The 27427-nt window shown below is 33.7% G+C and overlaps 1 protein-coding gene across 2 annotated transcripts in view; it reads left to right on the top strand.

Moving 5' to 3' along the window:
- Positions 1-27427, top strand: part of MGAT4C (MGAT4 family member C) — a 147333-nt gene that overhangs the window by 115652 nt on the left and 4254 nt on the right. For both annotated transcript variants that reach the window (XM_045553286.1, XM_045553287.1), the window contains exons 3-5: positions 19018-19104; positions 20417-20569; positions 26952-27099. In XM_045553286.1, coding sequence (XP_045409242.1) covers positions 20423-20569; positions 26952-27099 — 295 coding nt within the window. In that variant the 5' untranslated portion in view covers positions 19018-19104; positions 20417-20422. The remainder of the gene's footprint in view (positions 1-19017; positions 19105-20416; positions 20570-26951; positions 27100-27427) is intronic.

A 27427-nucleotide genomic window follows, 5' to 3' on the forward strand; every position in this document is an offset into this window, starting at 1 on the left:
GAAAGACAACACAGAGGAGTGTGGCAGAGGGATCCGAAAGATGCAAGGTATTCTCTAGAGACAGTTGTTGATGAAAGCAGTTTTAACAGTATGCATTTTATACTTTCTTCACTAGATACACTAGCTTTCAAAGGCTGGAAAACTTAAATATCTCAGATCAATGGAGACTGTATAAAATCCAGTATTATGTTAATTATAAGTTATTACTATGTATGATATTTTACATTGATGATAAAAAATTACTGCACATATACAATATTTTTCTAGGAAAAATGAATAAGCACATTATAGACCATCAGTGTTATCTTAAATATGACTTAGCAAAGTGAAGTGAACTTTAGAATTAGTCATATTTCTGGAAAATTATAGCAAAAGTTATAATGGTGGGGCCATGTAGCACTGAAAGATCCTGAGCTATTTTATAAATTATAACCATTTTATATTATATTATGTCGTAGCTATTTTAAAATTTTATAAATTATAATGAATTACTCTTAACATATTTCAGTGTTACATGTATTTACATAAAATTTAGAAATCTGACTAATAATTAAAATGGATAGTTTCCCAATAATCAGAATATTTAAACTGGATCACAATTCCTAATCAGATAGAAAACAGTTAAAATGTGTAGTGTGTAATTACCTGTATTTTATGTTAATGCTTTTGATCATATGAATTTCATAAAAATCATGAATATATTAAAATAAATTTTTCTAGTCTGTTGTCTGGGCCAGAAATATAGTATATTGTACTATAATATTTAATGTAAGTAAATGTTAAATATTAGAGTATCCAATGAAGCATGAATGAGAAACCAGTGATTTTCTAAATTATAATTTTCAAAATAAGAGCATAATAAAATTATTTAAAAATATAAAAAGTTCTAATTATCTTTAAATAACACTTCATGCTAGGATATTTCAACTTTATCACAGCCATTGTTTGTGAGGGTACATGGGACACAGCAGACGTTTTTTAATGCTTAGTATCAGGAGAGCCAATAAGCCAGGAAAATATCCACAAATACAATTCCCACAGGTCTCCTTGCGGCCTTTTCCTCCTCCATTATGACATTGTCTGTTCTATTTGCTTATGAAGTGAGTTGTAGTGTCATTGTGATAAATCGTTTATTTCTTGAAGGTTTCCTAATAAATGGCTCATTATGGCTATATTTTGTTACTTTTCTTTAGAGAATGTGGTGATATTCACTAATAATATACTGAGAACTGGTTAACAATGATTTTAGAAATCCAATGCAGATTGAAGCATATATATTTTCTTTCCTAACCCCACTCCCACCCCAGCAGGGCCCTCTTGACTGTCCACTGGCCTGCCAGCCCACCCTCTCCTCCTCCCCATGCATATTTTCCATGAAGATTATCTTCCATTGAGTAAATGTCACCATATACAAATGTTTCGCTATTGCTATTTTAATTGAAAGGGATAGCCTTTAGTAATGCTCTGGACTCTGGAGCAATTACAAACACACAGATTGGAACAGCTAAGAAAGCTTGTTTAACTAAGTTGTCAACAGCAACATCTCAGATCTGCTTAAATTTCTTGGGGGAAATCTATTGGAGATGCTGACAATGAACACTGAACAGCTTATAATAATGTAACATCCAAAATACAAGAATATATTGCAAGTGGCTGGGCGTGGTAGCTCACGCCTGTAATCCTGGCACTCTGGGAGGCTGAGGCAGGTGGATCGCTCGAGGTCAGGAGTTCGAGACCAGCCTGAGAAAGAGCGAGACCCTGTCTCTACTAAAAATAGAAAGAAATTATCTGGCCAACTAAAATATACATAGAAAAAATTAGCCGGGCGTGGTGGCACATGCCTGTAGTCCCAGCTACTAAGGAGGCTGAGGCAGTAGGATCGCTTAAGCCCAGGAGTTTGAGGTTGCCGTGAGCTAGGCTGACGCCATGGCACTCACTCTAGCCACGGCAACAAAGCAACACTGTCTCAAAAAAAAAAAAAAAAAGGAATATATTGCCAGATTAAAGGGAGTTGGCAGTATCTATCATAAATATGATTAGTCTTTGACCCATCAATTTTTATCCAAAAATTATGCACAAAGGTATATTACAAGAGTTTTTTTTTTTACACAAAGGTATATTACAAGAGTTTTTTTTCTTTATTTTATTTTGTTTGGTTTGAGACAAGGTCTCATTCTGTTGCTAGAGTGCAACGGCTCATCAGAGCTCACTGCAACTTGAAATTCCTGGGCTCAAGCAATCCTCCTGCCTCAGCCTCCCAGGTAGCTGGGACTACAGGCAGCCACCACCACACCCTGCTGATAGTTGTATATTTTGTAGAGATGGGGTCTCACTATGTTGCTCAGGCTGGCCTCCAACAATCCTCCCACCTTGGGCTCCCAAAATGCTGGAATTAAAGGCATATAAGCCACTGCACCTGGCCAGGAATTTTAATTGTAGCATTTTTTGTAATACAGTACATTTGAAACTAACTTACATGTATATTTATAGGGAGAAGATGAAATAAATGTATGTTTCAAATAGAAATTTAAATTATTCAGCAATTTGAAAGAATGAAGTATACCTATTTGTGCTGGCATAGAAAGATTTCCAAGATATATTAAAAGACAAAAAGACACAGAACAATAGACATAATATGATTCAATTTATATGTTATTTTAAAACAAGTGTATGTTTGTAGGGTGTGTGTAGAAAAGGTCCTGAAAAATTAAATTATGAGGGAAATGATTATGTGTAGTAGGAACTACAAGTATGGGAGTAGAGGAAGACATTCAACTGCTTCTATTTTTCGTACTTTCTAACATGCTGTGTAATTAAAAAATAAATATAAAATTATTTTTATTTTCTATCCCCACTCCTTATGAACGTGACTTGGACACTTCCTTTATTTATTAAAGCATTTGTTTATATTTTTATATTAGCAAAAATATGAAATTTCAGGACCAGTGACATAAATATGCCATCACAGCTACAGAATGTATCTACAGTATTATAAGTAGTATTCCTCCAAATTTATCATTGTACATTGACTAGTATAAAACAGTTTGGCAGGGTAAAAACATATATGCATGTATATATTAGGAACCCTAAACATTAGGGTTAAATTGTTAATGAATAAGTTTTACTATCTGAAGAAAGACAGCAGAGCATAAGGTCTAAGAACACAGTCTATAAAGTCAAATGCACCTTTGGATCGAATCCCAACAGCTATGAGATCCTGGACAAGTTAATTAAATATCCCCTAAATCCTCAATTTTTTTTCCTTGAGAAAAAGAATAAATGTGATAATGTTTACTTATTGGAGTCATAGGATTAAAATAGATAATGCATGTAGAATGACTGACAGCACGGTCCCTACCTTATAAGTTTCCCCTAAAATTTAGAATTCTAGTGCTTTTTCTTAGCTTTTATTATTAGGTTATTAAGTATGGAATGTCCGATTTCCTTAAGTACTAAGTTTGATAGTTGATATCTCTGACATTTCACTTTGACACTTCTTGTTATATTTTTATCATGAAGGAACACTCTCATTCTTTCAAGTGCATGGTTTGGCTTGTGAGTATCTTGCAAATTTTTCTTTAGAGCAATTTTTGTGAAGCCATGGAAAAGTCAAAAATTCATGTTATTTTTGAATATGAGTTCCATCATGGAACTAATGCAGCACAGACAACTCAAAATATCAACAAAGTGTATGGGAAGGATGTAACTAATGAACGCATGATAAGTTGATGGTTTGAGAAGTTCCATTCTCATGATTTTAATCTTGAAAATGAGCCATGTGGGTGATCTGAGAAGAAAGTGGGTAATGATGAGCTGAAAGCTGTAGTGGAAGTGAAACCATCTCAACCTATGTGTGAGTTAGCAGCAAGGTTTGGTGTTACTATTCCAACAATATTGGACCGTTTTAAACAAATAGACAAGGTAAAGAAGCTGGATAGATGGGTTCTACATGAATTAAATGAGTGTCAGAAGAGAAATCATGTCGAAGCTTGCCTTTCTTGCTGTCATGACATAAAGGCTAATCATTCCTACACTGTATGGTTACGTGTGATGAAAAATGGATTCTTTTTGACAATCACAAGCATTTGGCACAATGGTTGGAAAAAGATGAAGTGCCGAAATATAGCCCAAAACTGATGGTGTCTGTTTGGTAGTCCGGTGTTGGTATTATCCACTACAACTTCATGAAACCTGGCCAATCGATTACAGCAGATGTCTACTGCAACCAATTGGATGAAATGAGGATGCTTGCCATTAAGCATACGAGGTTTGTCAATAGAGACAGACCAATCCTCTTGCAAGACCACGTCACAAAAAGCAATGCTGCTCAAACTACGGAAGCTGGACTTGGAAACTCTCTGTCATCCACTGTATTCACCAGACCTTGCACCGAATGACTACTGCTTCTTCCAGACTTTAGACCACTTCTTGCCAAGAAAAATATTCAATTCTCAACAAGCTGTGGAAAACGCCTTTTGAGATTTCATAGCCACTGGCTCTCCAGGCTTCTTCACTGCTGGCATAAATAAGCTACCGTTAAGATGGCAAAACTGTGTTGATAGTTTGGGCACACACTTTGATTAATTGTACTGCTTCTTGTTTGAGATATAATAAACTAAACTTTTGATTTGAAATTAGACATTTCATATTTAATGATTTGAAAACAGTCTGTTTTTTCATAAATTATATAATAGTTGAAACAACATATGGTAATATTGTTCCATGAATTCCTCAACAATGGATAAATTTGAAAAACTTTAATTCTCTGGTGACATCTTTAGCTATTGAATATAGAAATATAAGTATTTTAGTATGATACTGCTATAGGTTAGCCTTGGAGAAATGTATTTTATGTAATTCTTTCATTTTAATTGATTATCTACATAATGCCATGAATCAGTGATGTTTCAGTTACACATGGGAAATAATGCAAAATAGATTACAACATTGAATACAGAAAAATTGATTTTCACTGTTGAAATTATTAATTTCTTTCTACAATGAGTTTTTCATTACCGATTTTCATTATGCATTCAGGCCATAACTTCCTAATCAATAAAGTAATTTATATCATGGGGGAATGAAAAAGAAGAGAGACTGAAAGGTTTTTATAAAAATTATGTTTAAAGACTTGGTAATAAATCTAAGTTAATATGTCTATTTTAAAATTCATTTACTTCTTTATATAAACCACTTGATAATCTACTTTAAGAAATCTGTAACCGGAGGAAAAGACAAAGTCTTGATTCTATTTCCCTATGAGGTTAAACCAAATGAATCGACATTGTGATATAGCTGTTAATATAACTAGAATTAATAATAAGCATAAGAATCTGATAATTAAAAATATAAATTCATGTACTAGAAATTTTTAAAATTTGGTAACTTAAAAGAGAATTTAGATTTTAAAACATATTTTTAATGTGAATTTTACCATTGCTATAAATATCTCTAGGCCACAGATACTTATGGCTTCCCATTTGGCCATTTAATTACAGAAATGACTGTTTCAATTTCACCAGGAGTAGTTTGTAGGATGGCTAATGACATTTTCCTTTTTATATCTGAATTATCACCTTTAGTCGACCTGAAATTATTTCTCATTCATGTCTATGATGTACAATTCTATAGCGTAAGTTGTCTATTCAGATAGCATAGTACAGTTTTAAGAGTCTTTATATAAATGAAAATGGTACCTTCTATAAAATTAATATGTGATCAGTAATTTTACAAAATATGAAAAGGGAAAGAAGAATTTGAACATCACTGGGCTCAGAACAGAAACATAATCAATTATTACCTTTAGAAATAGTTCCTTCTAAGTATTTCTGCCCCACATTTTTTGCCTAAATTTGACAATATGATGTATGTAGAATTTCAGTTTTCTTTACATATGTAATGTTCTAAATATGTTTTATGCATATTTTTAAAACTAGAAAATATAGAAGAGTGTAAAGAAGGAAGTAACAACCATCCATAATTATGTTAAACACATCCTTCCACTATTATTAAGGCATGGTAGTCATTTAATCTTTTTCTCTATGCACTTTTACAAGTAAAACTTTACATATATTTAATAATAGTAAATACATAAGAACATTTACAGGTCATAGATACAAGATAATATGTGGAGGTGGTTTACTAATACATATTATACATGTTCATTCAGTAAGAATTTTAAAGACACGAAAAAAATATTTCTCACTTTTTTAACATACAAATGACTTTAAGTTACCTAACTTGACTCTGACTTTTTGACTGGAATAAACAAGAATTAAAAATTTTTGACAATTATCTTTGTAAACTTCAAACTACGTAAACATTATAGCCATTATTAGCAAGTTTGTGAATGGAAGAAATCTAGTTACTGATTCAAGTGGCTATAAATAACAGAACAATGTATTCTATTTGAACCTCGGATACAGTTTTATTAACGTATTTCTTGATTCTAGAAAATTTGAAGTTACAAAAAAGAATCCACGTTTTGTAGTACTTAATACAAAGTCCAGCTCAGCTTCACCCCTTGGTTTCAAAATCAACATGAGAATACCTAAATCCCATTGGTTTCTTGAATTTGGAGTAAAAATTAAGTAAAGGAAAAACTGCAGTCATTTTTTTACCATGGTCTCTCCATTGTTGGTTTCTATTAAATAATTCATCTATAAAATAACTTGGTGGAAATCTTTAAGAATTTTTAAGAAAAAAATACACAATTATTTTATTTCCCAAAACTTTACCTGTCAGAATAAAATATTTTATTTTGCCCATAAAATAAAGAGAACTTTTGTGAACTGCGGTTATGGAACAGTAACATTTCCCTTCAAAAGGTTCAAGATATTTTCTTATTACTTTTCCATTTTAATAAAATTATTACAAAACAGAAGTGTAAAACCAGGGCATTAGTTTTGTCACTATCTTTGTAATACATTAATTTGTACTATTTCTGCTTAGATGGTGGTGAGATTTTAAGAAAACAGGAAAAAACATCAACTTAATAACACAGAAATATTGCACTCCTCATGCTGCTTTTTTGCTGTACTCTCTCACTGGAATCTTTCCCACCCTATCCTACCTGCCCTAACCCACCCTACCTGCCCTATCCTACTCTATCCTGTCTGCCATCACCTCCTCTATGTAATATTCCCTGAAGACATCCACTCCCAAGTAGATGAGAAATTCTCTTATTTCTATATTTTGTGTTTCTACTGTAACCTGTGCACATTTCTAACGTCATACCCATAAAGCTTTATGGATCTACTTTTTGGCATATTTACTTTCCATTTAACTTGCACTAAACATTAGTGTAAGAACATAGACTTATTCATCTTTTCTTTCTAACGCAACACCATGTGCATAGTGGGGTTTCAATAAATGTGGAAATGACTAAAGCAATATTTAACATCCAGAGCAACACAGACTACACAATCACTTAAAAATGTTTCTACAAATTCTTGATAACAGCTACCAGGAAAGTATTTCTAACTACAACATGTGTATTTATATTTCCTCTGTATTTTTTTCTGTTCTAGCTAAACTGTGTATAAAATTGCAGTCATTGTGCATAGTACAGTGCCTGGTCCCTACTATAAACTCAATATATGTTTGAATGCAATAATAAATAAGTGGTAATGATTTATCTATTAATATAGCAGACTTGTTTTGAAAATTTAATAACAATCGTGAGAAAAACAATGCTTACTTAAAGGGGAAAACAATTAGTATGCTGAGTATATTATTTAAATATAGAAATATATTTAAATATATATTATATCTGTTCAAAATTGTTATTTGGTACTACTGAATTCAAGTTGATTTACCTGATGTATTACCATACAAAAATATGGTAATATTTTTGGTGATATTTTTGAGACAATATAGTATTGCTTTTTATACTAATTGTGCATAAATGCTTGTACCACCCCTTTAAAGAAAAATAATCATGTATGATATTATTGTTTCACATGATTGCTAATATTCTTCATTATTAATATTAATAATATTGATTTGAGCAGATTTTAACTTGACATGGAAGCACTTAATTTTATATCTCTCTGATAAACTCTTTGTGTAGACTAGGATGCATAAAATGTCAGAGATTTAGAAAGAAAACCTATGTTTAAACCTACCATTAATCATATGTATATAACCTGCTTACTATTCATTATAATTGAGCTCACCACAGAAACTATCTGAACTTCAGTGTTTTATTTTTAATATTTTAATAATAATAATAAATATATTCTTATCTACTTCATGACTTTTATGGAGTGTTTAACAAAGCATATTTTAAAGCCCTCTGAGTTAGTTGTTATCATAATTGTTATTATTCCTTTCTTCCCCAACACAACTCAAAACAGCATGCCCAGCTCTAACTTTCCCTCACCATGAGGTAGCTCCTATACTCTTCCTAATGTAGTTAGTATTATTGGTTCCACTCTAGTCTGGCCTTTTTCAGCTCACAGAAAAAAGCTAGAAAGATATAAAAGAATAATATTCTAAAAGGAAAGTTGGTAAATAAGGTAAAATATTTCTTGTCTTAGCATCAAGAGAATTTTCCTAATTCTCACCTCCAGTTTTACTATTTTTATAGTCAGTGGCAGAAAACTTCCATCTTGTCAAAGCTATATATTTTCCATCTATGATGAAGCTTAAAGTGAACCAGAAAATAAATCCTGATGGGCATCATTGTGAAGCGTTTAGGACAGTCTAGTGTCCATAATATTCCTCTTCATTACCACCTATACTACAAATAGACATAAAACCTGGGACTATAAAAAAAAAATCTGAAATGCAAAAACAATTACCTTTGCTCTTATCAGTATCAGTATCTGAGACTTTTGTACAAAATATAATGATAATAATATTTGAGAAAACCTTTCCATTTTTATGGCTTCCTGAAGCTTTTGCTATGTCAGCAACATTCTTTCTGTTCATCAGGAAGTATTGAATACTGCCCTGAGGGCATGTGCAGCCTTCCACAAAGCAAAGAAGAAAAGCAAAGTGGGCTAGCATTAAAAAAAGCAAGCCAAGCAAGGCACATACACATAGTGGCATACGTCAGACAAATGAACAATTGACTGCAACATGTTTTTCATGTTTTTCCAGATGTGAGGTTAAGTGCTGGACACAGGCCCATGTGATTTTGGGAATGTAATTTACTGTTGAATTCTAACCATGGATTTTAATATAGACTATTAAATAAAATATGTGTTACAGTTTAGTGCCCTGGGGTAGATTAATGTAGACATATCCATTTAGATGGGTATAAATTTGTTTTTCTTTTTTTCCACTTCCCTATGAGACCACAGAATAGTTTTCACTGAGGAAGTGTGATTTTACCCCGAAGAGCTGGAGGGTGAGAACTGAGCTCATTAACATTTGGTGGTTTGTTGCGTGTAGTCCAAGTAACATTCTAGAAACACGAAGAATTTCTGATAACATGCACAGGCATATGCATTCTAAGCAAAGAGCTCTACAGTATAATAATTCACTTGTCATTTTATATCAGCATCAATTCTTTCATAAATGAGCATTTTTCTTGAGTTGATGAAAACTAACAAAGAAATTTCCATACAGTGTCTTCCCAAGAAGAAATGTAATAACATTTGTACAACTAATACTTTATCTGCCTCCATGAGCAATGATTATAGGTAAATAACAGATATTCATTGTGTCCCAATGACAGAATCTTTATTTTTGTACATGTGCATCCATATGTATGAGGCAATGAAGACAAGTAGATGGCCTAGAAGGTCACAAAATATCTGTCCCCAAATTTTGTGTGACTTCTAAAACTGCACCATATCTGACTACTGATATGAGATAGATCAGCTTACATGTCTAAAGCTCTGCTGGTACAAACTAATTACCCAATTCTGCTACTGGTCTTCTAAACTGTCCATAGGGTCAATATTTATTTTTCCTTTTGCATTTCTTAAATGTCCTAAATATTTAGGAGTTATAAAATATTTTGATCTATTTTGTAACAAAACTAACAAGTGGCATTATCTTCACTTCTCACTTAAGTTATAAACAACAAAAAGGAGTCTATAGTGCTTTGTTAGTGGACAAAGTTAAGTTTGGTATGCTTATTTGCATTTTTGCAATCAAAGACCTCAAAGATTACATTGTAGGCCTTGGTCATGGCAAGGAAACTCTTAAAGCAAGCCTTAAAGAGTGCTATTTTATAGGAAAGAAATACAAAAATTCATGGGCTAGTAGATTTTTCTGTAGCTCCAAGTCTGAGAATTCTACAATGTAAGAAAAGCACACATACTCATACAGAGAAACACACACGTGCACACACGCACACAGACACACATACACACTCAAACCAGGGTAGTAGTTATCTGCTATCATTTTTAAAAACACTGCACTAAGTACTCAAGTGATATGATAAAAAGTTTTTTAAAAGTATTCTACATTTAAGAGCTCAGAATCCAAAGGGAAATAAGACATATAGATAAAAATTCCAAGAAGTAGAACATATTAAGAAAACTAAGAGGAGTCTAGATAAAATGATAAGAAAGTTCAAAAAGTGAAAAACAACTTTTGACTGAAAGCAGGCTTTAGAGACATCTTCAGTAAGAAGGCAACATTTTGGTAACTTAAAAGATAATTTTTTAAATGAAGAAATTGGTAGTAGAAGAGACCAAATGTGAGGCAAATGTGGAGAACTGTACTATTCCAAGCTATTACACAAAATGTAGCAAGCCTCAGGGGGAAAAGAATTGTATAGGAAAACATGTCTGCATAAAAACAATTTATATATAGGCCTTTGAGAAATAAAATAAACTGTGTTGTACCACATAACATCCTTCTTGGCTTTGTGTACCTCTGAATAGTTCAATCCCTAAATTTCTCTAACCATGGATGATGATTCTAGAATTAACATACAGATTGGCTTTCACTTCTGTGTTATGCAATTTACCTCTAATACAGACTGCTGCCACTCAATTTTAAGTTCCAAAGGAAGATCCAACAGAGCTTTCATAGAGATCGGCTGCATTTTCCCAGGAGATATCCTCAGGTCCAGGGATGATAATGTTGGTGTCAGGAAATTGCACAGCTCCCTTGGAACTACCCAATCTACACACAATGTTGGTTTCCACAACTTGGGTCTGGCTTCAGCCTGGGAATTTGCCAAATAAGTTCCAAGTCCTGCCAAGGCCATTATAGCTTCCTGCAGTTCTGCTTGGATATTTGAAAATCTTCTGTCTCTGAGATTGTGCTGCTGTGGGTGATTTCAACCCTGGGACAAAACCTAACAACATAGAAACATCACACCTATCTTCTAAGATAGGGAGTTGCAATAAACTGTATGAGTGTTTGCTCGTAGAAAAGGAATTGTCCTACTTTGAGTGCATTTAGTTGATTTGTTGATGGCATCTTATCAAAGATTTTGGACCCCATTTCAGAAAAGGTAATTACTTTTAAGTTGTGTTTGACCTTTTTTATTTTTCACCTGTCCATCCTACAAGCAAATCTAGTCCCTTGGTTATTTTATTTGGGTGGTGTGAAAGACTGTTAATCATGCTACTTGTGTTCGATGTGAAGTTACAGTAGTTTAAGAGCAGCATGAGTGAGGAAGGGATGTAGCCCATTTCTGTGGAGTGTGTGCCTACTACCACTCACAGCCTAGTGTGTTCAAACCACAGAGAGGATCAACCTTGCAGAACTTCAAGGGGATAAAGTTAGTTGGTCAATAGTCTTTGATTGTGATTACTTGCTTTGCATCTGCAAAAGATGTGGGACTGCATACAACAAGCAAGGCACTAGGAAAAACATTTTAAAACCACTAAACATCAGAAGGAGGCCATTGGAATTGGCCACTCAGATACCCTGAGTTGCCATCTTGAAACTCTCTGGGTGAAATGTCTAAGGCTCCATATTTCCTTCTCTAATTATGGCAGCAAATGCTAAAGCTTCTGTCTTCAGCAATCCAAGCCCCACTATGATGGCAACTTTGCAATTTGCTTCCTTCCTCCAGTTAGGTGGCGTTGGGCAAAACCTCTTGACTTGTATAAACTTTGTTGTTCTCAGAGGATCCCAGGACTTTGACTTCCATAAAGTTAAGGAATACTACTCAACTACAAAAAACAATGGTGATCTAGCACCTCTTATATTATCTGGGATAGAACTTGAGTCCATTCTTCCAAGTGAGGTATCACAAGAATGGAAAAATAAGCACAACATGTACTCACCATCAAATTGGTACTAACTGATCAACACTAAGGTGCTCACATGATAGTAATATTCCCTGGGTGCCGATCAGGTAGCAGGGTGGGTGTGGGTAAATTCACAATTAATGAAAATGAAGCTCATTGTATAGGGAAAGGACATGCCTCTAGCCCTGTCTTGGGCAAGGCAAAGGCATTACTTGTATCCAAAATGTTTGTATTCCCATAATATTCTGAAAAAAAAAAGAAAAAGGAAAAAGAAGCACTCCAGCTTCAACCACAGTGGGCCCCAGTTGTTTTTTTGTTTGTTTGTTTTATTTTCGAGGCCTCTTTTCTTTATTTCCTGGAGTTAAAGTTTTATTACTATTATTATTTAATATCAAACTATTATGAAATAGAACAAGTTTTCATTATTTCAACTCAGAAGCAGGGAGCAGAAGTAGGACGCAGGATGAAGAAACTGTAGTTTCAATTAAAAAAAAAATTGTTCAGGTTCTTCATCTCCGCTACCTGCCCAAGCACTCCTCGCCTCACCTCATAGCTTCCTTTTTTTTTAATGAAATACAGATTACAAACAACAGTGCAGCTAATTCCAGAACTTGAAAAATATATATATAATGTTTTTGAAGAGGCAATATGTTTCTTCCCCCCATTCTTGGAAAGAGCAGAGCTAAAACAGAAAAACTGAGTTCTGCACAGTTTTCACTGAACAAATCTTGAGGTCCAGAAGGGCAGGAAAGCTCCAGCCTGAAAGGACCTCCCACTCGTGCACAGTTGGCTGAGCTTTCTTGCTAACACTCGCTGTGGCCATGTTGGTTTATCCATTTACCCTTGTGATAACTGAGTTCATTTGCTGGCAGCATTCTTGACTCAGCCCTGTGGCATGGTGGGGCCAGATTGTTACATTTTCCCCATTAACATTGCCAGGCAGGCATCTGCTGGAAGGCCCTAGGCTGAAAATACATCCCAACCTCTCCTCAAATGCCTTTCATCCCACTTGTGGTTTAGCGATGGCCATTCCAAAAGTAGCTTCCCACTTCCGGTGTAGGGGCTGATACTTAAGCAACGAAATGATAATAGTGAACAGGTAGGGAAAATCATTGGTGATCTAATGCTGTTGCCAAAGTTAAAGAAAGTATTAACCTGAACTTTGATTATGGCAGTGATAGGTAAATGGGAAACATTGTGGCAGGTGACAGATTGAGGAGAGAGAGGGCTCAGCATAGAGAATCCTATGAGGGCCCAGGAAGCAATACAGTGTTTTTTGACTGGGCCATTAAAAAGCTAATTCTATCAACAATGAGAATCTGGAAGGAGAAGCAGGCTGGAAGGAAAAATTATTGTAAGTTTCAGCTGCATTGTGTTTGAGTGGTCAGAGGGAAATCTATGTAGAAATAATCATCATTATTCGAAAATTGGGACTAGGGTGCAGGAAAGAGTCTTAGAGATCTAAGTTTGGAATTTTGTTCAAAAGGTGGTTGTAGGAGAGGTCATGTAATACCAAAAAGGCCATAAAGAAGAAAAGAAAGAGCAATATTTATAGGAGTAGTAGAGAAAGGAGTTTATTAATAAAGTCTTACATCCTTTTTGGTGGTGGTTCATAAACTTAATAGATAGAATTCAGGTAAGGTCAATGTGGTGAGAAAAAAATAGTACACTCTCACTGATTTACCTGTTTCATTGTTAGTGAATACAGCTCTATTTATATGTGTATAACTGTGTATATATAGGTGTATAGGACTATATGCCACACTATTTATAATTTCAAAATTATATGTAAATACATGTATATATAATATAGATTTGTATATGAGTATATTTATCCATATATTTATATATAATAATATTCATGAAAGTAAGTATAGAGTGAAAATTATTTATTTCCTTTTAAAAATGAATTACTTGGTATGCTGTCACATCAAAGTGACTCTAAACCTTTATATTTTTTTCGTACACATGAACATGCATAACTTGAGTCTTTCAAGAAGAATGTGATTCTGCCCTCACACAAAAACTAATTGTCTTACTGAACCAGGCATGCCAGCTTTGCACATATGTGGGGCAGGTAGAGTTATTATATATCCTTATTTCCATAATTGTGTTCTCCAATTAACAGCTTTGTATTATAAACTTGTGACAAAGCTGTTTTTGAAAACACTTGCAATAAAACTACTAAACAAAACATGTTCAGTATTTCCTATTGGACGTGAAAGAGATAAAATGTATTGTGCCATATGTTGTTAGCAAGTAAACCTTTGGTGACATTTAGGTTATATAAAGATGATATATCATCTTGAGAAAATAATTCACTTAAACCATGATTAATATGAGTTAGCACTTTTCTTTTTTTTTTTTTTTTATTTCAGCTCATCATGGGGGTACAAAAGCTCAGGTTATATACATTATCCATGTCCCACCCATCCTCCTGAGTCAGAGCCTCAAGCGTGTCCATTCTCCAGACAGTGCGCCTGGCATTCACCATGTAGTCATACCTCCATCCCCTCCCCCCACCTCCCACCACCCCGGGTCTGCACCTTCAGGCATGACCATTCCCCAGATTGGTGCACAACGCACTCATCATGTAGGCATACACCCATCACGTCCCCCCACCCCCCGTCTCAGTCTGATATCCAATTGGTACCCTTCCCCGATGTGCATTTAGGTGATGATCAGGGAAACCAATTTTCTGGTGAGTACATGTGATGCTTGTTTTTCCATTCTTGGGATACTTCACTTAATATAATGGGTTCCTACTCTCTCCAGGAGAACCAAAGAGATGTCGTATCACCGTTATTTCTTATAGCTGAGTAATACTCCATGGTACACATATACCACAGTTTACTAATCCATTCGTGGATTGATGGGCATTTGGGTTGTTTCGACATCTTTGCAATTGTGAATTGTGCTGCTATAAACATTCAGGTACAGGTGTCTTTGTTACAGAATGACTTTTGTTCCTTTGGGTAGATGCCCAATAATGGAATTGGTGGATCAAACGGTAGGTCTACTTGAATCTGTTTAAGGTATCTCCATAATGCTTTCCACAGGGGTTGCACTAGTTTGCAGTCCCACCAGCAGTGTATGAGTGTTCCTATCTCTCTGCATCCATGCCAACATGTGTTGTTTGGGGACTTTTTGATAAAGGCCATTCTCACCGGAGTTAAGTGATATCTCATTGTGGTTTTGATTCGCATTTCCCTGATAATCAGGGATGTTGAGCTGAGTTAGCACTTTTCAAAGTAAACTATTCTGTAACAATCAACCCATGAATTTAAAAGAAAATCATGTTTGTCCTTTGTAATTTTATTCCAAGATAAAAGAGGAAAATTCTAACAGATAAAATATTATTTGAACATGGAACCAAAATACTACTGCTCAAGTAACTTGCACTCATTGGCACAATTGATATTTTCAGGCAGCAGCATGCTACATGAAAGTCTATATTATCAGCATGTGCTCACCTGTTTACAAATTTCTTTTGACACTTAGAGTTTGTAAAGGATGATAGGCTTGTGTCTGCCATGTTCAATGTAGTATTTTTTCATGGTAATCAGTATTGTTAGTAAATTATATTGACATACTTTTTTTTAACACTGGATTCCTAAGTGGCTAATGTGTTTACAGTGCCTGTGGATTTTAAATCTAACTTTAGATGGCATGATTAACTACTTAGTATACCCAGAAAAATCATGATTTCTCATTGTATTTGCTTAATATAGTTTGTTCATCCTTTTATCACTAGCCTTTATGAATCACTTTCTTTAGGTATAATTATTTTATACAACTTAGAGTTAGGGTTTGGGTGTGAATGTTTACACAATTTTTTTTCTTTTAAAAAGTAAGTTAAGATTATTTGCATTTATTGATATTACTGACATGTTTAGTCTCAACCCTATAATCTAAGGTATATTTTCTCTATATATTCTGGGATATTTAATATATCTCCCTATGTGGTTGTCTTAGTCTGTTTTCTATTGCTATAACAGAATACCTGAGACTAGGTAATTTATAAAGAACTAAATTTATTTCCTACAGTTCTGGAGACTGAGAAGTCCACAGTCAGGTGGGCACATCTGATTGGCTTCTGGTGAAGGCCTTGTGCTGTGTCATAACATGGCAGAAGGCATCACCATTAGACAGGGGCATATGCAAGAGAGCCAAATTAGCTTTTATACCAAACTCACTGTCATGATAACTAATCCTGCAACAATTTATTAATCCATTAACCCATTAATCCACTAATCCAGTGGTCCCCAACCTTTTTGGCACCAGAGACCAGTTTCATGGAAGACAATCTTTCCCAGGAGATTGAGGTGGAGCTCAGCCAGTGATGGGGAGCAGCGGTTGTAAATACGGATGAAGCTTCACTCACTGTCCCACCACCCACTTCTTGCTGTGCACTCCCCCATTTCCTAAATTTCATGGAAGACAGTTTTTCTACAAACAGGGGGTGGGGGACAGGGAGAGAAGCTATGCCACCCAGTCCCTAACAGGCCACCGACCAGTACCTGACCATGGCCCAGGGATTAGAGACCATAGCACTCAACTATTAATGAATTAATACATTCCCAAGGGCAGAGGCCTCACCTCTTAATACTGTTCTATCATGGATTAAGTTTCAACATGGACTTTGGAAGGGACAAACATTTAAATCATAGCAGTGGTGGTAGTACAAATGTTTTTCTTTTATTCTTTTTGGTATTATATTTAGGAACTTTTGTATTATTGTTTAAGTAGTTACTTTTCATTAATACCTTTAATTATGCCATTAGTTTCATTTCCTTACTTTGCTTCTGGTATTTGTTTTGTTTGCTTTAAACAATAGTCTATTAGATAATAGGTGTGAGTAAGAGACTATTTTTTAAAGCAAAGTATAGATGTAGACAAGCTTATTCTACTTCTCTCTTTCTATCTCCTCACATTTTTAGTTGATTATTTTTTGGAATTGTCAGAACACATAACATTTGCACACTATTATTATACTATATTTCCTATGTTTATTTAAAATTAGATCTACAATTAAATGTACTAAGTGATCCAGAGCGGTCTTTTGTTAAAGTTTCTCCAGTAATTCCTGAGTACTTGACCCAGAATGGATAACTTCCAGAAATACCTAATGCAACCTTGAAGATAAAGAAAATATAGCAAGCCTCTAGGCTACAATATCAATTCATTTCCATTTTCCAAGCCATTTATAATGGAAAGAAAAGCAGGTAAAATTAGATGTTTCAATAGCAACATAAAAAGCAAGACAATAATGAAACAATATTTTTCAAGGAAATAAAGGAGAGAAAGTGTGGGCAAAGAATCTTATAACCAGAAAAATGCTTTGACCAGGATGGAGAAATAGAGACCAGATTTACTGCTATCCATAAACAACTAAAAAACTAGACCAACTATATGAAACAGCATCTTTTAGACCTTGGAAAACAAGCAGATCAGGGCAATGATTCCTCATAGAAGGAAAACAAATGAGATAATTGCTGTAGCTTAGTGCCTAAAGTTTCTAGGTTGTATCACAAGAAGGAATTCAGAGACAGGTTATCTTTAGCTGAGTAGTGCATATGCGTGAAAAAACTACTCAAGACTAGTAAATAATCACTAGAAAGAAACAATTAGAACAATTTCTGGAATTCAAAGACAAGAATAATTCATATTTCTACCAACCAGAATGAAAAAGTTCCTAATATATGGATCATCAGAAGTGTTAGTAGTAAGGCAAAATTAGCCATAGACTGAAGGTTTCTCTAAGACCAGCACTTCAATAGCAAAAGCTAATAAAGATAATAGAAAATAAAAAAGGAAATTACACATCATATTTCTTTTTTTCTTCTTTTACTTTTTCGCATTACACATCAGTATTGCTTAAGAACATAAATGCAGAAATAAAATCTTAGCAAATCAAGTCCAATAATATATAAAAATAATTACATAATTACTTAATATGTCATTGTATTTGGTTTAAATTACAAAAGCAATCAGTATAATCCATTATATTAACATAACAAAAGGAGAAAGAAAGCTTTATCAACTCAATAAAGACAGAGAAAGAATATGTGACAAAATTCAACACTCATTCCTGGTATAGACTGTCATCAGTCATCTAGGAATAGAAGAAAGCATCCTCAATTTGACAAAGTGCATTTTTGATATGAGTACACACAGGCACAAAGAGGTGTAAAAGACATTGGGAACCAAGGAGCGGGAGGGTAGGAGAGGAGTGAAGGATAAAAACTTACCTGTTGGGTACAATGAACACTGTGCTGATGACAAGCATACTAAAAGCCCTGACTTCAACATCATACAATGCACCTATGTAACAAAAACACTTGTATCCCCTTAATATTTTGAATTAAAAAAAAATAACTCTAAAGTTGCAAGTTACTCTAAAGTTCCAAATGATTTTCGAAGCTGTTTTTCAGCAGACATATTATATAATACCAAACAAAGCTAGCTTTTTGTATGCCTGTGGACAGAGTTAGTGCAGCATAGGGTTAGTAGGGGGTTGAGAAGGGAGTTTTGGTTGACTGAGAAGTGACCATGGGAGAACCAGGATCAATTACAGAGAACACAGAGGCCTCACAAAGAGCCAGGGGAAATTTTACAGCCCAGGAATTCAGGAAGTAAATTCCCACCAAAAGAAAGAGTCAGGAAGTTAAGAGTTCCAGCCCAGCAGGCACTTTCCTAAGAAAGAAGCCTGAGACTCTAACCCAGCTTCTTACAAACAGAGAAACCTAGGACTGTAACCCAGCCTCTGTTTTTCTGGGGCTCTAACCCAGCATGTATAATGCACTCAGAATTTTAAGATTCATAATCTGCCCTTACTGTGCTTCAACAGACTGTCATCTGGAACACTGGCTCAGGAGTCGAAACCATCAATGGATTCCCCATCAATCAGCCAAAAGTGAAGACAGAAGCTCCAAAGGTACACACCTGGGATCCTGGGTGAGAGGTGTGGGGGTCCAATGATGAATCTGATCCTACCCAAGTTACAGTACCAAAAACCATTAAAGAAAAAAATTATTCATGACAGTAGTTAAAGATAGTAAGGTAAATTTTATTCAAGGGACTTCAAAAGTCTACTGCAATGGAGTTTTATGGCAGGAAAGAGAGATTAGACTCAACTCTGAGTACAACAAGGAAAAATTGGAATCTATAGCCAAGGAAAAGGATGCAAATCAGTGGATTGAAAATCATTAAGAGCGTAGGTAATTCTTTGCATTAATCTACTGAAGAGATATGATTCACCAGCTGTGTTCTAGGCCTAGTTCTAAGGATTTGGGGAACAAACCTTTTTCACTTTCTGAATCCCTTCTTGCACATAAATACATCATCCTTAAGATGAACCTAGAGACACTTATGTAATAAGTGACACTGTTTCCAGATTATCAATGTATTGATTTTAGACAAAATGTGATTCTGTTAGATTGTTGATCATTCTAGACATGTTTATACTTTTTAAAGAATGGTCAGTAACCTAACCGAATCTGTAATTGGAGGATATCACCAAATACAGAAGAGTAAAATTGAAAAAAATTAGGTTTTCACTTACTGATTCTCATTTTGTCTTTGTGCAATCCATGAATTATTCTAAACAGCCAAATTGCTAGTTAGTAGATCAAAATAATGTAAATACGCCACTACAGGATCCACACTGATTTGACAAGAATCATTAGAAAAATAACCAAAGCAATTTTAACTCAATTTTTCAACTATGTATTTGGAGTTATCCCCAAACCTTCCCTTCTTTTGTAGCTTCTCTACTCCACCCATATTCCCATAATTGTTTCTAGTGCCACCTACTTAGTTCAATATTTGGCCTAGACTTCTAGTATCTTCTATTTTAATTACACTGTAATATGGGATATGGATGTTACCTTAACATTATATTTCACTGATGACAGTTGTCATATCTGTTTTTCTTTTGTATTTTTGTTTCTTTTTACATCAAAAGCCTGTTTCTTCTTACATTATTATTACCGAAGTTCATTTTTTCATCAGTAACTCTGAAGCTTGCCTTTTCATTTGGATTTACTCTGTGTCAGTGTAAACCACTACATTGGCCTTATGTTAATGTATTAACCATCTGTGCCAACCTTAAGGGTGAAATTGGAAACAGAAATTTAGTTCAAACTTTTGAAGGGTGAACTTCTACAAAGGCCTGACTTTTGATGTCTATCATAAAGAAATATTTGCATCTAAAATTAACTTATAGTAATTATTTGCCTTTTTCACAGAGGAGAATGTTTAAATTTCATCAAATGAAACATATTTTTGAAATACTGGATAAAATGAGATGCCTGCGAAAACGTTCTATCGTGTCGTTCTTGGGAGTTCTTGTCATTTTCCTCCTGTTTATGAACTTGTACATTGAAGATAACTATGTTCTGGTAAGTTTTGGAAGGTGTTTATTTTTTCTTCAAAATAAGGCTTACATCAAACTATAATAGCCCAATCGTAACCTAACTTCAACCCCAGGCTATTTGAGTACGCTTGGTTTAAGTAAAATTATAACATGAATATTTTCTATCTATATTTTTTATTAGCCATACATTACCAACATTGCACTTGTTTTGATTTACACTTCAATATTTTCTTTAGTGCTATTTACATTGTGGTTCAAATATGTGCATCTAATTACAAATAAGTTAGCTATCATCACTAAGCTGAATTAATATTACATAAATAATTAAGATTTGGGGGTTTTAATTTGAAATATATAGAGAAAACGAAATTTACTTAAAAAGCATTTCTTCTTGCTTCCTTTACTTTTCTATATTATCACTGAAATTTTCAAAATGCCATTTCTAATTAATAATACTTTTCAATTGTGCTATTTGTGTGATATATTACACTCATTTGGATTTTGATAACCAAAGCAATTATAACTCAGAAGTTTTCAACTATGTGTTTGGACTTATCCCCAAAACCTTACCTTCTTTTGTAACTTCTCTGTTACACCCATATTCTCATAACTGTTTCTAGTGCCACCTACTGAGTTCAATATTTGGCCTATACTTCTGGTATCTTCTATTTTAAATACATTATAATATGGGATATGGATGTTACCTTAATGTTATATTTCACTAATGACAGTTGATAGATATGTTTTTCTCTTGTATTCCCTAAATTCTCTTGTAGTCCCATTCCCTAAATGACCATCACGTTATATATTTATATTCACTGAAAAGACCTCAAGACATATATATGTTTATGTGTAAACTATTCTGTAGTTAAAAAGAGATAATAAAAATTAGTAGATAATGATACATGAATGAATATTTTGGTGAAATATGGAAATATGCAAAAGAGCTTTTTCTGGCTAATTTTAAGAATCTAGTTAGTTTCTATTATTTTGTCTTTTTATAATCATCACATTATTTCATGACTGATAAGGATAATGTGGAAATTATTGTTTATTAACTTTTTCTGTCTTAATTGAGCCTAAGACATCTATCCTAATTTTTATGTTATTATTATTGTTTATATATTTCAAGAAAATCAAAACCTTTAGACTCACAGGCACTAAAAAGTGCTTCCCAAGTGCAAGCATTCTGAAAGTTTCAATTAACATCCTAACAAGAGAGACTGTGACAATGACCACCAAGAGCATTTACAATTATGTCTTTTTGTAAATTGAACATTACTTATTAACTACCTACTATTTGCCAGATAATATCTATATCCTATGAGCCAACCATGTGATCTTAGTTGGTACAGATCCTCCTAGGAGGTCCTCTGTAAAATATCTTGCTTCTTTTTGCTCTGTTCTTTGATGGTGAAATTCTGCCAGAATCCTAGATTTTGATTCTGCCCAGGCTTTTTACCTTGCAGTGGAGGTCTTGAGTTTGTCAACCTTTCATTCTGCTATCCGCAGTTAATTCACAGTGGTTGAAATCACCACAGATTGGCAGGATTTGACTAGGCATGATTTAGGCAAACATAGCAAACTCAGGAAACTTACTAATGACATGCATTTTGTGATTTTTATAACCTATTATGTTTATGAGATGTAAGGAAAATAAAAAATGTGTTCTAGCTAATTTTACTTGATAAAATTTATGAAAAATCATAAATTAAGTAGAGATTCTCTTGATTAATGATTCAATTTTATAATAAAAAATTATTTCTTGACTCTGACCTCTGGTAGAAGTAAATCAAATCTTGTAAATCAAACACATGCTATTGGTTGGATACTTGTTGTATTCAATGACTTTCATTTATTAGGCAATTTCAAGTACAATTTTAATCTTTCATTTTCAAAAGTCCCAAAAGACCACTGTGTGCAACAGAAATCCTTATGTCTTTTGAAATAGAACCTCTTTGATTCACTGTAAAATGTGTAAGAATTAGTAGAGTATATATAAATAAGAGAATCAACACTATTGCCCTATTTTATGAATTTTTCCACGGTACTATCTAAATAATAGTCTTAGCCACTGAATGTACAAAATGAGATTTAACAAAGTAGATCTCTTACTAAGAGTACTTTCTCAACTATATTTCTCTGACTATATTATGCACATATCTAGTCAAATTTGCTAATCATTCCAGGTGCAGAGAATAGTTTTCTTCTTAGTTTTAAAAAGTTACTATTTTTAAATATTTAAATTAAGTATGAAAAAATGCATTCAAATGATTATTGAATACCAGCACCCTTCTCTTAAGGTAAGTTCAATGACATTATTTTCATTATATAAATTTTCACTATTTACTAGCTGATGTTTTCTAACTAAATTGTATTTTTAACTGAATTTTATCCCAAGGGTTGATATTATAAAGATTTAAAACATTTTTCAATCATTAATACAAAAATTATTCTTCTAAAATGTAGAATATCCATAAAAACTGGCCCCCTACTAGAATATAATGCAGTTTCTTTTTAACACTTCTCCCTGTTGATCCTTTTACCTGTGTATGTTTCATTTTTCATAGGCTTATCTGACTTGATTTTCCTTCTGGCATCCAGAATGCCACAGTGTGTGCAATTTTCTAAGCATAGACATTAGAAGATATTTCTTTTTCTGTCATCCATTTTTCAGTGAAAAATAATACTTATAATTCAAATAAATCAAATGAATAGTTAGAAGTATTACAGTAAGGTCTCTGGAGTTACTTAGCACATTCTATTCTGCTTCTTTTGCTAAAAAATACATTTGTGCCCTGACATCCTAGGCATATTAACAGTTTAGTGTATTTGCTTATGTATTAGAGACATATGTGCCTTTCAGTGAAAAAAAAAAGCCAAGCTTAATGTAAGAGACAAGTAACATTACAAGACAAACTAAGTAGAAGAGACACTGCATGCCCAATCAACTTAGCCTCTTGGCTGTGAGAATCTTCAAAGTAGCCACCAGGGTATATATTTAGTCTGTAGTTAGCCCATCAAATGGCCTTCCCATGCAGAAAATGATTGTATAAAGCCTTGTCTTATTATTGAGAAATATACTACAGCCTAGTAGCTACAGAAAGAAGGTATCCAGGGAAAGCCTGGCTGTTCAGGTAGATGCCTCTGGAAAGCAGCCAGTAAGGCTGACTCAAGTGAAAGTTACATTATTTATTTATGCTGAAAAGTGTAAAGAAGCTTGTTCTTGAGAATTTAATAAAGTGATTTCATATAAGTTCCATTTCCTTTTATATTCTATTATGTCCTTAAATCAAGATGAATGCACTCCATCTTACCACAGAAAATGTTTCAATTTTTATGTGTTCAGGATAGAATTCTCAAAAAAGTATTCAATATCCTTCAATATCCTGAACTTCCCTTATTAATATTACATAAGAACAGAATGGTAAAACGAATTTAGTGCTATGACTACTGTGATTTTTATAGAAATTTCTTCAAAACCCTATTAAGTATGTACACCATTACATTACTATTCAAGTAGCTGATGCTCAACTGAGTCCCCAGTTACTTTTTGGCAATCCTAAATTTGTTTATTTTAGACTTTAATGATGTTTTATAGATTTGCAGACATCCTGATGAAAATATTTATGTATAAAGAATTTAAAATAACTCAGTAGATATTCAACTAGTATATTTCTAAGAAACTTAGCATCTAAGGCTTAATTTTGAGTATTTTGAAAGTTTATAGCTTTTACAAATGGCAAGTACATTATGAAAGCTTTAAAAAAATAAAGTATTTTGATTTGTCCAAATTATCAAGCCAATATAAAATACAGAAATATACTATTAAAGACCAAATAAACATAGGTGTTTAGGTTTATAAACATGATTGGATATACAGAAAAGGTATTCAAAATGAATCTCTATTTAGTAGAGCACCATATTGAAAGCTCTTATAAATCTGCAGTCGTGGTCTACTATGCTCAATTTTTATTCTAAGAATATTCTAGTCTGGCCAATAGATTTAAAACTTTGAACTAATCATCCTTTCCATTGACATCTGAGTTTGACACAAGGTAATGGATGTTTCAATGGAGATAAAACTTGTATTTGAGTCTTGTCTAATGTTTTAGAGCACGGGTTTAATTAATGTTTTAATGATCACTGCAAAATAATAATCAGGACCAAAGTTACTTAATGCATTTATTTTCTCTATAGTCTTAATAACTTGCATGTGCTTGGTCTGACATCTTAAAGTGAATGGTAGAAGTAGATCCACATAGTATAACAGAGTAGAGTGCACACCTTACCAAAAAAGAAACATTTCTTTCTAGTTAGGTTGCCCCAAAACATATTTTACCAATGATAGTAAACCATGTACACAAGCCAAATGAATAGTCATTTTGCTAGTAAGGTATAGCCAATAAAAACTTGATCAAATTGTGATTAGATAATCAAAATTTACCATCAAACTTATATCAAAGAAGGGCAATTAATAGCTAACAGAATATATTTTAACTGGAATATGAATGTTTTCTTGAATATAAACCTTCTTGGACATTTAATGAGATGAAAAGTTCACCACCACATAGATAAGAGGAATCTTAAATATGAAAGGATTAGACTTTACCTCCAACAGAATGCCATACACATACACACATGCACACACACACAAGCAAATATATTAACATTACCATGAGAAAATGAGTACACACTTTCTCGACTCAGTACAAATGTGTCCTAACTGGGGTTACTTCAAGACACTTGAAAAAATTACCACCATGTCACAAGGACCATGGCTAGCCATGCTCAACAGCTAGATAGTGGCCATATAAGTGACTTATTTAAACTTTTAATTAATAAATTATCCAAAATCCAACTGTTTTGTCCACTGCCACCTTTCAAATCAGTCCTAACGTTTTATAATCATAAAGATAATGTGTGTTCTTTTATTTGATACTGCTTGAGGAAGAAGAGTAAATAGCGTAATATGACTCAAATATGGGTAATTTCATAGAAATCGGCCTCAAATGAAACTACAATAGATTATTGTAAGATTTTAAGATCCTTGATTTATTGTTAAAAAAATTTGAACCTTAACATAAAGGCAGTGTCCATTTTCATGCTGTGATTTTCTTTTAACAAGAGAATGGCAGTGTGTTACTAGCATAAAGATAAACGCAGACCAATAAAATAGATTTGGGAGCCCAGAAATAAGCTTTACCTTTACAGCTACTTTATTTTCAATAAGCATACCAAGTTAATTCAATAGGGAAAGAAGTATTTTCAACAGATAGTGCCAGGACAACTGATTAGCTGAAGACAAAAGAATGAAATGGAACTCCTTACCTAACACTGTACAGAAAAATTAACTCAAATGGTTCATAGACCTCAATGCAAGAACTAAAATGAAAAAACTCTAAGAATAAAGTATAGGAGTAAATCTTAGTGATCTTGGATAGGGCACCAAAAGCACAAGCAACAAAAGAAAAATAGTTATTAATAAATTTAATTTTATCAAAATTAAAAACTTTTGTGATGCAAAGGATGCCATCAAGAAGACAACTGAAAGGATGGGTAAAAGCACTTGTAAATCATGTATCTGATAAGGGACTTATGTCCAGAATATAGAATGAACTCAATACTCAGTAATAAAAATAAACCATTAAAAAATGAGTATTTGAAAAGACATTACTCCAAAGAAGATATAAAAATGGACAATATGCACATGAAAAAATGTTCAAAACAAACCAAAAATTAGCCATTATACAAATGCAACTCAAAACTACAGGAGATACCACTTCACACCTGCTAGGATAACTATTCTCAAAAATACAAGTCATAACCAGTTTTGTCAAGGATGTGGAGAAATTGGAAACCTCATCCATGGCTGGTAAGAATGTAAAATGGTACAGCCACTTTGAAAAACAATTTGGCAGTTCCTCAAAATGTTAAACATATAAGTAACCACATGACCCAGTGATTCCACTCCTAGGAATGTACACAAAAAAAATGAAAACGTGTCTAAACACTTGTATATGAATGTTCACAGCAGATTTGTTCATAGCCCAATAGTCCCAGCCCAAATGCCCATCAACTGAGTGAATATATAAAATGTAGTATTCTCAAACAATGAAATGTCATTCAGCAATAAAAATGAATTAATTATAGAAAAAAAGAGAATACCATTATTCGTGTATGCTGTAGAAAAACAAGGTAACTGCAGTATACAGAGTGGAGTAGAGGAGAGAGAGCCTGGACTAGAAACTCTCGTAAGTGGTGATGATCTACAGCTTATGATGTCAGTAATTAAGGTTTATACAACCCACCATATTATATATCATACTCATGTATTCACTATGTAAAGATAAACTTTAACCCAAGGCCATCTATCATTTTTTCTTTGCCTCTTTCTTGGCATTTAGGAGGGACACAAACAACTTATAAGGGAAACATCCACACATCAACTGAATTCAGAACGCTATGTTCACACTTTCAAGGATTTATCTAATTTCTCAGGAGCCATAAATGTCACCTATCGCTACCTAGCTGCCACGCCTTTACAAAGAAAGCGTAAGTATCTGTGCACTTTTAAATAAAGAATATATAAAATATTTTGTTTTCAAATAATGAACATTTGTTTTATTTGTGTAGCAATAAAAGTTTAAGGGCTTTACTAATATATTCTTTGGGAAGGATTTCAGTGTTCCTTCACAAATTCAATTACTGTACTCACTGATCCAATTCCCTTCATAACAAAAAATTAAATAATCTGCCTAATTGTAGGCGGGATGTGGTGGCTCACATCTGTAATCCTAGCACTCTGAGAGGCCGAGGTGGGAGGATTGCTTGAGCTCAGGAGTTTGAGATCAGCCAGAGCAAGAGCAAGACCCCATCTCTA

This window comes from Lemur catta, chromosome 6, assembly GCF_020740605.2.
Source record: "Lemur catta isolate mLemCat1 chromosome 6, mLemCat1.pri, whole genome shotgun sequence".
Classification (NCBI taxonomy): domain Eukaryota; kingdom Metazoa; phylum Chordata; class Mammalia; order Primates; family Lemuridae; genus Lemur; species Lemur catta.